The sequence below is a fragment of the Malaclemys terrapin genome, chromosome 1 (assembly GCF_027887155.1).
Source record: "Malaclemys terrapin pileata isolate rMalTer1 chromosome 1, rMalTer1.hap1, whole genome shotgun sequence".
In the NCBI taxonomy this organism is placed as follows: domain Eukaryota; kingdom Metazoa; phylum Chordata; order Testudines; family Emydidae; genus Malaclemys; species Malaclemys terrapin.
In genome coordinates, this window is record NC_071505.1 from 47,020,992 (window position 1) to 47,034,694 (window position 13,703).

Here is a 13,703-nt window from a genome sequence, read left to right on the forward strand (position 1 = left end):
AACTTTGATACAACGTTAAGTGGGAGGACGTTAAGCGAGGAGTTACTGTAAGGTACTGTACCTTGTGAGTCAAGGTATCAGATTCTATCCCTAAATAAATACATGCAGCAATCACCACCACTACTATATAGTAATTTGGCCACAAAATCAGTGTGTTAGAGATTACACTTGTTTTGCAGTGGTGTTCTACTACAATTGTATGGAGAGCAGAGGGCAGGGCCGGCTCTAGGCACCAGGCACCCAAGCACATGCTTGGGGCGGCACCTGGTAAGGGGCGACGGGGGGAGCACGGCGCGGCATTCCGCGAGGGGGGGCGCTCCGGCGGCGCGGTGGGCTCCGGTTGCGCGGGGCTCGGCGAGGGGGCGGTGCGGGTGCGGCGCTGGAGGGGGGGTTCCGGCGGCGCTCGGCGGGGGCGGGCACCGGCGGCGTGGTGCGGGGGGGCAGCGCGGGGCTCAGCGCTCGGGGGGGGGTGTGGCACGGGTGCGGCGCTGGAGGGGGTTTCCGGCGGTGCTCGGCAGGGGGCGGGGGCGGGCTCCGGTGGCTCGTGGGGGGGGTGCGGCGCGGGCTGGCGCTGGAGGGGGGTTCCGGCGGGGGCGGGCTCCGGCGGCGTGGGGCTCGGCGCTCGGGGTGGGGGTGTGGCGCGGGTGCGGGCGCGGCGCTGGAGGGGGGTTCCGGTGGGGGCGGGCTCCGGCAGCGCGGGGCTTGGTGCTCGGGGGGGGGGGGTCCGGCGGCGCTCAGCGCGGGGGGGGGGCGGGCTCCGGCGCGCGGCAGGGGGGCTTGGGGGCGGCGCTTTTTTTTGCTGCTTGGGGCAGCAAAAAAGCTAGAGCCGGCCCTGGCAGAGGGAAGGTGGATGGAGACAGAAATGGAGAATCAGAGAGAAGAGAGGTTGAGAGTAAGGATACATATGAAAGTGGGAGTGAGCAAGCAGAGGAAATAGTGAAGGGCTGAGAGAGAGGAAGGGAAAGAAAAAAAGAGAATAAGAATAACATGGTTGGTTACCAAGAGACTGATGGAAATGGTTTCAAATGCAGGTACCTAAAGTTAAGCACTTCAGGGCTTGATCCAACTCCCATTGACTTCTATGGTGAAGGATCAGAGTCTCCACCCTTGTTAGTGCTGGCCAACGTTTGTCAAATTTTGACAAAAATTTTCGTTGAAATTTCTAAAATAAATAAAAACTGAAAAAAAATTTACAAAAATGTTCACTAATATTTCCCCTGGTTTTTGACCAGCTGTAATATTTAGGCACTCAAATAAACTGGTTCTGATTTTCTGAGGCTCTATGTAGCCACAATTCTTATTGATGTCAGTGGGAACTATGGGTGCTGAGCAGGTCTGAAAGTTAGGCCACCTATTTAGGTACCTAAATATGAATTTAAGGCCTGAATCCACAAAGAGGCTCTGGCATTGAAACACCTAACTTTTAGGCATGTAGAAAACTACAAGAAAAAACAATGGGAACCACCAAAGCCTGCGTTAGGAGCCTTTATACAATGAATGGGGAGAGACAGGCACCTAAGAATGGGATGCATAAAAACCAGCGCACTAGGCAGGCATCATTTCGGTTAGATGCCAATGAGAGGGGTATGTCTTAAACCCAACCTCCTTCAGGAAATTAGGCATCTCAATCCATGCTGCAGGGAGGCACTTGTCTCTACTTGTGATCCACAGTCAGAAACTCCTCTCTTGGAGTCAGGCTGCCTAGGCACCTAAGCCGTTTCTTGTAAGAAACACTGAAGAAGGAGGTATTGGTGCTGCCTTCCTTATTGCCTTTTAGCCCACTACTAGGGAGAAAGGATTTGAACAGGGGTCTCCCACCTCTGAGGAAAGTGCTCTGATCAATGGGCTATCGGGTATTCTGACACAGTGTGGGGTGCTCCCTCAATCTCTCTTGTTAAAGCTGTTCTGCTTGGGATAAATAATTAAATAGTCATTGGAACAGCAGGATTGGCCCCTGCGTCTCCCATGTGAGTGCTCTAACGCTGAACTATAGAGTCATTCTCACTCTCTCCCCAAAACAATAACTCTTTAATATTTATCCAAAGTAGAACAGTTTCTACAGGAGAGACTGAGGAAGACCACTTCCCCCCCCACATCAAAATACCCCATAGCGAGTTTAAGCACCTATAGGATTTGGCAGCAGCCTAGTGGGGCTTAGATGCCTAAGTCCTTTTATGGATTGGGGCCCAACATTAGGGATCTACATTTGAAATTTTTTGCTTTATGCCATTAATAGTTGTCTTGAAAATGTATTTGGCTGAAATAGTATATAGGGACATATTTTCAATGCCTGGCCTGTGTTTGTGTGCACTCAAATGGTAGAAATTTTAGACCTTGTTCCTGCAGCTGACTGCCCATTGAAGTTAAAGTGGCTCTGCATGATCACAGTCAATTTGCAGGATCAGGGTCTGTCAGGACTGAGATCCCTACTTTGAACTTTAGGGTACAAATGTAGGGGCCTGCATAAAAACTTCTAAGCTTAATTACCAGCTTAGCTCTGGTTCGGCTGCCACCATTTTCAATGGATTCCCTCCCTGGGAAACCTTGAAAAACCTTCACCAAATCCCTGGTGAAAACAAATCCAACCCCTTGGATTTAAAACAAGGGGAAATTAACCATTCCCCTCCTTCCTCCCACCAACTCCTGGTGAATCAAGATCCAAAACCCCTTTGGATCTAAAACAAGGAAAAAATCAATCAGGTTCTTAAAAAGAAGGTTTTTAATTAAAGAAAAAGGTAAAAATCATCTCTGTAAAATCAGTATGGAAATCAACCTTACAGGGTAATCAAACTTAAAGAGCTCAGAGGACTCCCCTCTAGTCTCAGGTTCAAAGTACAGCAAACAAAGAGAAACACTCTAGTAAAAGGTACATTTACAAGTTGAGAAAACAAAGGAAAACTAACACGCCTTGCCTGGCTATTTACTTACAAGTTTGAAATAGGAGAGGCTTGTTTAGAAAGATGTGGAGAACCTGGATTGATGTCTGGTCCCTCTCATTCCCGGAGAACGAACACACTCCCAAACAAAGAACACAAACAAAAGCCTTCCCCCCCCAAGATTTGAAAGTATCTTGTCCCCTTATTGGTCCTTTAGGTCAGATGCCAGCCAGGTTACCTGAGCTTCTTAACCCTTTACAGGGAAAAGGATTTTGGAGTCTCTGGCCAGGAGGGATTTATAGTACTGTACACAGGACAGCTATTACCCTTCCCTTTATAGTTATGACACGCCCCCCAAATCACAGATAGTGTTGGATGTTCGGTTCCACACTGGCTGTGATTTCTTCCTGGAGTTCTAGGAGAAAACAGAGTTAATAAGACACATGTACCTTTAGACATACTACTGATTATATAAAAACTAACAATATGTTTCATTCCAAAAACAATTGTTAACCAGTTAACTCTGGGAAACTTTCCCGGGAGAGTGCATCAGCCACTTTGTTAGAAGCTCCCGAAATGTGTTGTATTTCAAAATCAAAATCTTGGAGAGCTAAACTCCACCGAAGAAGTTTTTTGTTATTTCCCTTGGCGGTATGAAGCCACTGTAGCGCAGCATGGTCTGTTTGTAGTTGGAAACGCCGTCCCCAAACATATGGGCGTAGCTTTTCCAGCGCGTACACAATGGCATAGCATTCCTTTTCGCTGATTGACCAATGGCTTTCCCTCTCAGACAGTTTCTTACTGAGAAATACGACAGGATGGAATTCTTGATCCGGTCCTTCCTGCATTAAAACTGCTCCCACGCCTCGCTCGGACGCATCTGTGGTTACTTGGAACGGTTTGTCAAAGTCTGGGGCCCTTAGCACAGGGTCAGACATGAGTGTTGCCTTAAGCTGGTTAAAGGCCTTTTGACACTCATCAGTCCACTGAACTGCATTTGGCTGGTTCTTTCTGGTTAGGTCTGTCAGCGGGGCGGCGATTTGGCTGTAGTGGGGTACAAATCGCCTATAATATCCAGCCAAGCCTAAGAAGGATTGGACCTGTTTCTTAGACTTTGGAACCGGCCACTTTTGGATAGCATCCACTTTGGCCTGTATGGGATTTATAGTTCCTTGACCCACCTGGTGCCCCAGGTAAGTCACTCTGTTTTGGCCTATTTGACACTTTTTAGCCTTAACAGTTAGCCCTGCCTGCTGGATGCGCTCGAAAACTTTTTCCAGGTGCTCCATGTGCTCTGCCCATGAATCAGAAAAAATGGCCACATCGTCGAGGTAGGCAACTGCAGATTCTCCCAATCCTGCTAGGAGACCATCTACAAGTCTTTGGAAGGTGGCGGGTGCATTTCGCAACCCGAAAGGGAGTACATTGAATTCATACACCCCTGCCTGGGTGACGAAGGCTGACCTTTCCTTAGCGGGTTCATCTAGTGGTACTTGCCAGTACCCCTTGGTTAAGTCTAAAGTAGAGATGAATTGGGCATGTCCCAATTTCTCCAATAGCTCATCTGTGCGTGGCATTGGATAGTTGTCAGGACGAGTTACAGCATTTAGCTTACGGTAGTCCACGCAAAAGCGTATTTCCCCATCTGGTTTGGGAACTAGAACCACTGGAGATGCCCATGCACTCTTAGAGGGGCGGATTATACCCATCTGTAGCATGTCCTGGATCTCCCTTTGTATAGCAGTTTTGGCATGAGGTGACTCCTGGTAGGGTGGGGTTCTAATAGGGTGAGCATTACCTGTGTCAATGGAGTGGTATGCCCGTTCGGTCCATCCTGGAGTGGCTGAGAAAATTGGTGCAAAGCTTGTGCACAGCTCCTTGATCTGCTGTCGCTGCAGACGTCCAAGGGTCATGGAGAGGTTCACCTCTTCCACGCCACCATCCTTTTTTCCTTCGTAGTAGACACCTTCAGGCCACTCCGCGTCATCTGTTTCCTGGGCTGTAAACTGGCAAACGTTTAATTCTCTGGAATAAAAGGGCTTAAGAGAATTAACATGGTATACTTTAGGCTTTATGTTGGAGGTGGGGGAGGCTATGAGATAGTTAACAGCTCCTAGGCGCTCCTGGACCGTGAATGGTCCTTCCCACGATGCTTCCATTTTATGGGCCTGGATTGCCTTTAAGACCATGACTTGGTCTCCTACTTTGAAGGACCGTTCTCTGGAATGTTTATCATACCAGGCCTTTTGCTCTTCCTGAGCATCCTTTAGGTTTTCTTTAGCAAGGGCCAAAGAATGTTGGAGGGTGTTTTGTAGGTTGCTTACAAAGTCTAGAATGTTTGTTCCTGGAGAAGGCGTAAACCCCTCCCATTGCTGCTTCACCAACTGTAATGGCCCCTTAACCTCACGGCCATACACAAGTTCAAATGGTGAAAACCCTAAACTGGGATGTGGTACAGCCCTGTAGGCAAAAAGCAACTGCTGCAACACTAGGTCCCAATCATTGGAGTGTTCATTTACAAATTTACGTATCATGGCCCCCAAAGTTCCATTAAACCTCTCCACCAGGCCATTGGTTTCATGGTGGTAAGGGGTGGCAACCAAGTGATTCACCCCATGAGCTTCCCACAGGTTTTCCATGGTTCCTGCCAGGAAGTTAGTTCCCGAATCTGTAAGGATGTCGGAGGGCCAACCTACCCTGGCAAAAATGTCTGTTAATGCCTGGCACACACCTTTAGCCCTGGTGTTGCTTAAGGGTACTGCTTCCGGCCATCGGGTAGCAAAATCCATGAAAGTCAGTACGTACTGCTTTCCTCTGGGTGTCTTCTTTGGGAAAGGACCCAGAATATCCACAGCTACGCGCTGAAATGGGACCTCAATTATGGGTAGTGGCTGGAGAGGGGCTTTAACCTGGTCTTGGGGTTTTCCCACTCGTTGGCACACCTCACAAGACCGGACATAATTAGCAACGTCCTTGCCCATTCCCTCCCAGTGGAAGGACTTCCCCAACCGGTCTTTGGTTCTGTTCACCCCAGAATGGCCACTGGGATGATCATGGGCTAAGCTCAAGAGCTTTACCCGATACTTAGTGGGAACTACCAACTGCCTTTGAGGATGCCAGTCTTCCTGGTGCCCACCAGAAAGAGTCTCCTTGTATAAAAGTCCTTGTTTTACAACAAACCGGGATCGGTTAGAAGAGCTGAGAGGCGGTGGGGTGCTCCGCGCCGCCGCCCAAGCTTTCTGAAGGCTGTCATCTGCTTCCTGCTCGGCCTGGAACTGTTCCCTTGATGCTGGAGACATCAGTTCCTCCTTGGACTGTGGACTGGGGCTTGGTCCCTCTGGAAGTGATGCAGGTGCTGGGGCTGTTTCCATTGACTGTGAACCGCTGTCCGCTGGTGCACTATGTGGTAACTCAGGCTCTGGCTGAGCCTCTTGGGTAGGGTTATCTGCTGCTTCTGCCAGTTCAGGCTCGCTGGTGCCCTCTGGCATTGGAGTTGTAGACGGGTTTGCAAGCGCTGGACTCAGGGCTGGCAATGGTTCTGGTGCTGGTTGCGTTGCCAGTTCCGGTTCTGGGACTGGCTTTGGCTGGGTCTCTGGGATTGGATCCACTACGGCTGTTGCAGTTGTTGGCAGAGGATCCAGTTCCACCACCTTTGTCTGGGTCTCCGGTAACACAGACGGGGCCCTGGTGGACGGCTCAGGAACAGGGATGGGGGTGAAAGCTTGCTTAGCCTGGCTGCGGGTGACTATTCCCACCCTCTTGGCTACCTTCACATGGTTGGCCAAATCTTCCCCCAGCAGCATGGGAATGGGATAATTGTCATAGACTGCAAAAGTCCACATTCCTGACCAGCCCTTGTACTGGACATGCAACGTGGCTGTAGGCAAGGTTACAGATTGTGACACGAAGGGTTGAATTGTCACTGTAGCCTCTGGGTTGATGAGTTTGGGGTCCACTAGGGATTGGTGGATAGTTGACACTTGAGCCCCAGTGTCCCTCCAAGCGGTAACCTTCCTTCCGCCCACTCTCAAGGTTTCCCTTCGCTCCGAGGGTATGAGAGAGGCATCTGGGTTTGGGGATCTTTGGTGTGATTGGGGTGTAATGAACTGTAATCGGTTGGGGTTCTTGGGGCAGTGAGCCTTTATATGTCCCAGTCCATTACATTTAAAACATCGCCCTGCTAAGGTATCACCGGGACGAGGTTGGTTGGTGGAGACTGGTGTGGTGGGGTGAGAAGGCGTCTGGGGTTTCCCTTGGGATGTGGGTGGGGCCTTGGGTTGTCCCCGGTGGTAAGGTTTTGTTTCGGCTTGCCCCTTCTGATATTCGCTCCAACTGCTACTAGTTTTTTTCTTTTCTGCCACCTCCACCCACTGGGCTCCAATCTCCCCCGCCTCAGTTACAGTTTTGGGCTTCCTATCTAGGATGTACCTTTCTATTTCCTCAGGAACACCCTCTAAAAACTGCTCCATTTTTACTAGGGAAAGCAGATCTTCCAGAGATTTAACATTTGCTCCTGATACCCAGGCATCACAATTTTTGTCAATGTGGTAGGCATGACGGGTAAATGACACATCCGGTTTCCACTTTAGGGCTCTGAACCGCCGACGGGCATGCTCGGGTGTTAGCCCCATTCTGAGTCTGGCCTTGTTTTTAAAAAGTTCATAACTGTTCATGTGTTCCTTAGGCATTTCAGCCGCCACCTCTGCTAAGGGTCCACTGAGCTGCGGCCTCAGCTCTACCATGTACTGGTCTATAGCGATGCTGTATCCAAGGCAGGCCCTTTCAAAATTTTCTAAGAAGGCCTCAGTATCATCGCCTGCCTTGTAGGTGGGGAATCTTCTGGGATGGGAAGTGGTACCTGGAGGGGGGTTGTTAGCATTGGCTGGTGCATCCTGCTTAGCCTTTGCTACTTCCAGTTCATGCTTCCTTTCTTTTTCTCTCTCCTCCATCTCTTTTTCTTTCATCTTCATCTCTTTTTCTTTCAGCTCCATCTCTCTCTTGTGGGCCTCCTCTTTGGCTTTTTCTTCTCTTTCTCTCTGCTCTGTCTCGAGTTTTGTTAATTGAAGCAGTCTCTGATGTTTTCTTTCATTTTCTTCTGCTTCTAGTTTGGCCAGTTCTATTTTGTTAGCTACTTCTTTGGTAGTCATTTTCCTGTTTTCTTGTGCTGGGTCACCCCCTTTGCAGTTGACAAACTGGGAAGCTCTCAGCTCTGGCTGCTGCAGAGTTAACAGTAACTTTCTAACTAGCTACTCCGGAGGATGTAAAAAGAAAAAAAAACAATTCAGCTTGTAAATACCTTTTACCAGTCATTTGCTAATTGAACCCTTCTCTTAACAAAGGACCTGTAAAAAAAACTTAACACCTCTGCCTTCAGGCAAGGAGAGATAAGATATGCATCTATCTACTTCTAGCTCGGCTTTCCAAGCAGCTAGAAGGAAAAAAAATCTCACTGGCTTTTTGGGTATAAAATGATCCCACCGCTATTCACCATGTCAGGACTGAGATCCCTACTTTGAACTTTAGGGTACAAATGTAGGGGCCTGCATAAAAACTTCTAAGCTTAATTACCAGCTTAGCTCTGGTTCGGCTGCCACCATTTTCAATGGATTCCCTCCCTGGGAAACCTTGAAAAACCTTCACCAAATCCCTGGTGAAAACAAATCCAACCCCTTGGATTTAAAACAAGGGGAAATTAACCATTCCCCTCCTTCCTCCCACCAACTCCTGGTGAATCAAGATCCAAAACCCCTTTGGATCTAAAACAAGGAAAAAATCAATCAAGTTCTTAAAAAGAAGGTTTTTAATTAAAGAAAAAGGTAAAAATCATCTCTGTAAAATCAGTATGGAAATCAACCTTACAGGGTAATCAAACTTAAAGAGCTCAGAGGACTCCCCTCTAGTCTCAGGTTCAAAGTACAGCAAACAAAGAGAAACACTCTAGTAAAAGGTACATTTACAAGTTGAGAAAACAAAGGAAAACTAACACGCCTTGCCTGGCTATTTACTTACAAGTTTGAAATAGGAGAGGCTTGTTTAGAAAGATGTGGAGAACCTGGATTGATGTCTGGTCCCTCTCATTCCCGGAGAACGAACACACTCCCAAACAAAGAACACAAACAAAAGCCTTCCCCCCCCAAGATTTGAAAGTATCTTGTCCCCTTATTGGTCCTTTAGGTCAGATGCCAGCCAGGTTACCTGAGCTTCTTAACCCTTTACAGGGAAAAGGATTTTGGAGTCTCTGGCCAGGAGGGATTTATAGTACTGTACACAGGACAGCTATTACCCTTCCCTTTATAGTTATGACAGGGTCTAATATGCAAAATCCATTTGCTTGACCACACACACATTTTGTGCATATAAACTCAATAATTTACATACACAAATGCTAGTGCACTAGATGAGTACAAATGACCGGTGAGAGCAAATATGGATGTGTACAAAGACAGGGCCAGTTGAGGCCCATTGCAAATTTAGCCCATAAGGTAGGTATGGAAAATAAAATCACTATTATGAAATGTGGCTTTTCGCTATATGATTTGAATACAATATTTGGGAAGTTGAGTGGTACACTGAATTGTTTCATTGTGAGGTTATCCTGATTTTTAGCAATTACATCCCAGCAACTCTAAAATAAGTGGCCCATATGTTATGAATTTATTTCTATTCATTGCAGATACCAGACAGATTACTATAGAAACTCTATTGCAATTCTGCTTTAGTTGAAAATTTGCTAATGAACATGTTTGGAAGTAATACCCAGACAACTATTGGTGGGGTAAAAAAAGATTTAATTTGCGTGTATTACATTCTGGAAAATGCTGTAATTCCTGTATCCTGGAGACATGGTACCTTTTATCAAGGCAAGAAATATTAAGTTTGGTTATACAGATGTGCTGTTACCAGTCATTAAAGGCTGTCTGAGTGTTCACTCTGCTGTTGGAGGTACTAGACCCTAAGGCTGTTCAGGATAAAGGAAGGCTTAGAGTGTTATTATAGTATGATCTTCATGATAACTTCCCCCTGTAACTCAAGCCAATCTAATTCAAAGAAATATTCACATCAGTTAATGGCAATACGCAGCTCACACAATAGCCTTTCTTTTCATCTATGCCTGGCCTTAGAATGAGAAATGTAGACTGGAAGTATTTTAATTGTTATATTTTATTGTTCTGTGAGATGGACAAAATCCTGAATAAAAAGTCTGGATCAAGACATGAATGAATAATAAAAATAAAATATATAAAAGTACTGCTTTGTATTTTCTTCCAGAGATTACCAAGGGCTTTACCCAAAGCCCATTGAAGTCTCACAGTGAACCTTACAAAGAGGGCAGTGAGTATTATTGTCGATGCTTATAGATGGGAATGTGAGGCAGAGAAGTTAAGTTACTTGCTCAGGATTACACAGTGAGTCAGTGGTTACCTTCAGGAATAGAATTTGGGTCCCATGGCTTGCAGGTCTCTGCTCTAACCACTAGGCATCCCTGTATGAAAGCAATCTCCATCCTTAAGGCAGTGAGTTAATCATGGGGACTGCTAGTAAAAATTACAGCATAATCACTTCGTATTTTGCTAGGGTGACCAGATATCCCGATTTTATGGGGACAGTCCCGATTTTGGGGTCTTTTTCTTATATAGACTCCTATTACCCCTCACCCCCCAGGGCCAGCTCCAGGCACCAGCCCTCCAAGCATGTGCTTGGGGTGGCACCTGGAGGGGGGCGGCGCTCACCTGGGGAGAGGGGGGCCGCGGCCGGGCTCTCCGCCCTCCTCCTGGTGCTCCGGCCGGCCAGGGAGAATGGGGCCGCGGCCGGGCTCACTGCCCTTCCCCCGGTGCTCCGGCCGGTCGGGGAGAGCGGGACCGCCCTCCCCCGGCGCTCTGGCCGGCCGGGGAGAGCGGGGCCGCGGCTGGGCTCTCCACTCTCCTCCCGGCGTTCCGGCCGCCGGGGAGAGCGGAGCCGTGGCAGGCTCGCTGCCCTCCCCCAGTGCTCCGGCCGGCCGGCCAGAGCGGGGCCACAGCTAAGCTCTCCGCCCTCCTCCCGGCGTTCCGGCCGCCGGGGAGAGCGGAGCCGTGGCAGGCTCGCCGCCCTTCCCCGGCGCTCTAGCCGGCCGGGGAGAGCGGGGCCGCGGCTGGGCTCTCCACCCTCCTCCTGGCGTTCCGGCTGCCGGGGAGAGCGGAGCCGTGGCAGGCTCGCTGCCCTCCCCCGGTGCTCCGGCCGGCCGGCCAGAGCGGGGCCACAACTAAGCTCTCCGCCCTCCTCCCAGCGCTCCGGACGGTCAGGAAGAGCGGGGCCGCGGCCAGGCTCGGCGCCCTCCCCTGCCGCGCTCCCCACTGGGGGGCAGCGGGACAGTTTTTTGCCTGGGGCGGCAAAAAAGCCAGACCCGGCCCTGTCACCCCCGTCCCGATTTTTCACAGTTGCTGTCCGGTCATCCTATGCTAAATTCAAATGAGATTCACACTGATTTTTTGTAAAGTGTCCCATGTGTCCTTTCCACTAGGTTATTTCCTAGACCTCCTTTCCCATCCTCTCTTTAAAGGATGACCAGCAAGAGCAACTTCACCTCTCTGCAGGGATATCAGGGTGTACCATCTATTCATTCCCCCATAGGGCAGAGAGGGGTAAGCAGCAGCAACATTCACCCCTGCAGGAGACATGTCAGCCCATGAGGGGGGCAGGACAGCAAGAATGACACGTACATGAATGCCCTGTAACAATCTGTTAATAATGTATGTAGCCTGGCTCTGGCATGGTTTTTTCTGAACAAATATATTTGATTAAAATGCTTCCCAATAGGGGGCCCATCTGGGATGGGTCAGACGGGAAGGAGAAAGTGGCTCAAGATCCATTTCCACTTCCTCTGATCAGCTTCCACTTAAGGATGGTAAAGAGAAAATGCCTGAATTATTAGCTCTGATGACTCAGTTCAGTCCCCAGACAGCCTATGGAACTAATTTGACCAGGAGGGGCCAAAGTCCATCAACAATTGACAAACCCTCCTGGAGAACAAAGAACATTGGCAGGGTTTAAAAGGACATTTTCTCCAGGTTTTAGGGGGTAGGGGGAACCTGACTGAGACACAGGCAGACACAGGAACCTGGCAGGGGGGTGGGTGTCGTTAAGCCTGGCCTAGGTTGCCGTTATTGGTACAGGCTCTCTCTTGCTTTAACCTTCTTTTTTCCTCTAATGCTTTGTTCTGACTGCTAAATAAGAATATTTTGGTTTAAGAAAGCTATCAGCGCTATAATACTGATCACAGGTCCCAGAAGGGAGGAAACTCATGTGCCCAAAACCCAATCAGTCCTGCAGAGTGTTAAGTGATTAATATAGGTGGAGCAGCCTGACCCTGGTTCCAGTCTAGGAGTGGGAGAATTGTGATATTTCACATAGAAAGAGGTCAGAGCAAGAGGCCTAAGATCCAAGGGGGTGCACTCAGTGAGACCAGAAAGGGGACAGACTAACCTTACTGCCATGGCTATAGGGCTAAAAATAAGAAAGTCATAGAACCCTTGAGTCTTGTGATGAACTCAAAGCTGACTTCCTTCAGAGATGCTGTATCAGGTATTCTGTCTTATGTTTCCTTACAGGTGCTCCAATTTATTCAATTTATTCACCTGATTTTCCATTATTGCATTAATCTGTGGCTATATTGTCCCCACTCTTTCTCCAACCCCATTTATCTATAGTCGGCTTCTTATGGTTCTAATTTATCTTACTTACTCATTGCACTCCCATTCATAGATTCATAGATTCTAGGACTGGAAGGGACCTCGAGAGGTCATCGAGTCCAGTCCCCTGCCCGCATGGCAGGACCAAATACTGTCTAGACCATCCCTGATAGACATTTATCTAACCTACTCTTAAATATCTCCAGAGATGGAGATTCCACAACCTCCCTAGGCAATTTATTCCAGTGTTTAACCACCCTGACAGTTAGGAACTTTTTCCTAATGTCCAACCTAGACCTCCCTTGCTGCAGTTTAAGCCCATTGCTTCTGGTTCTATCCTTAGAGGCTAAGGTGAACAAGTTTTCCTCCTCCTCCTTATGACACCCTTTTAGATACCTGAAAACTGCTATCATGTCCCCTCTCAGTCTTCTCTTTTCCAAACTAAACAAACCCAATTCTTTCAGCCTTCCTTCATAGGTCATGTTCTCAAGACCTTTAATCATTCTTGTTGCTCTTCTCTGGACCCTCTCCAATTTCTCCACATCTTTCTTGAAATGCGGTGCCCAGAACTGGACACAATACTCCAGCTGAGGCCTAACCAGAGCAGAGTGGAGCAGAAGAATGACTTCTCATGTCTTGCTCACAACACACCTGTTAATACATCCCAAAATCACATTTGCTTTTTTTACAACAGCATCACACTGTTGATTCATATTTAGCTTGTGGTCCACTATAACCCCTAGATCCCTTTCTGCCGTACTCCTTCCTAGACAGTCTCTTCCCATTCTGTATGTGTGAAACTGATTTTTTCTTCCTACGTGGAGCACTTCCTAAGTGGAGCACATTAAAGTGTGCTAATGTCACAGTTATATTTACCTGCATGAAGCGGCCCTCAGACGTTCCCAGATTAGCAACAGTAAGATTCCCTTTGGTGAAGACGGATATTGAAGTTAGCAGGACACTGTTGAATTGCCCCATAAACAAGTCAACCCGTTGCAAAGGAGTCGTAACCTCTAGACGATATTCATCATCTTGTGCTCCACAGTACGAGGCATTTCTTGAAAATGTCTGTCAGAAAATAAAGTAGACGTGAATAGTGTCTCTTCAGCAGGGCACAGGCAGGAAAAGCTCTTTGTCAGAAAAAAGTCATTTGGCAAGTGGA

General features: G+C 48.2%; 1 protein-coding gene across 4 annotated transcripts in view; it reads right to left on the minus strand.

Moving 5' to 3' along the window:
• The window catches only part of MET (MET proto-oncogene, receptor tyrosine kinase), a 141,687-nt gene that overhangs the window by 74,200 nt on the left and 53,784 nt on the right, over positions 1 to 13,703 (minus strand). For all 4 annotated transcript variants that reach the window (XM_054023687.1, XM_054023659.1, XM_054023677.1 and 1 more), the window contains one exon: positions 13,418 to 13,609. In XM_054023687.1, coding sequence (XP_053879662.1) covers positions 13,418 to 13,609 — 192 coding nt within the window. The remainder of the gene's footprint in view (positions 1 to 13,417; positions 13,610 to 13,703) is intronic.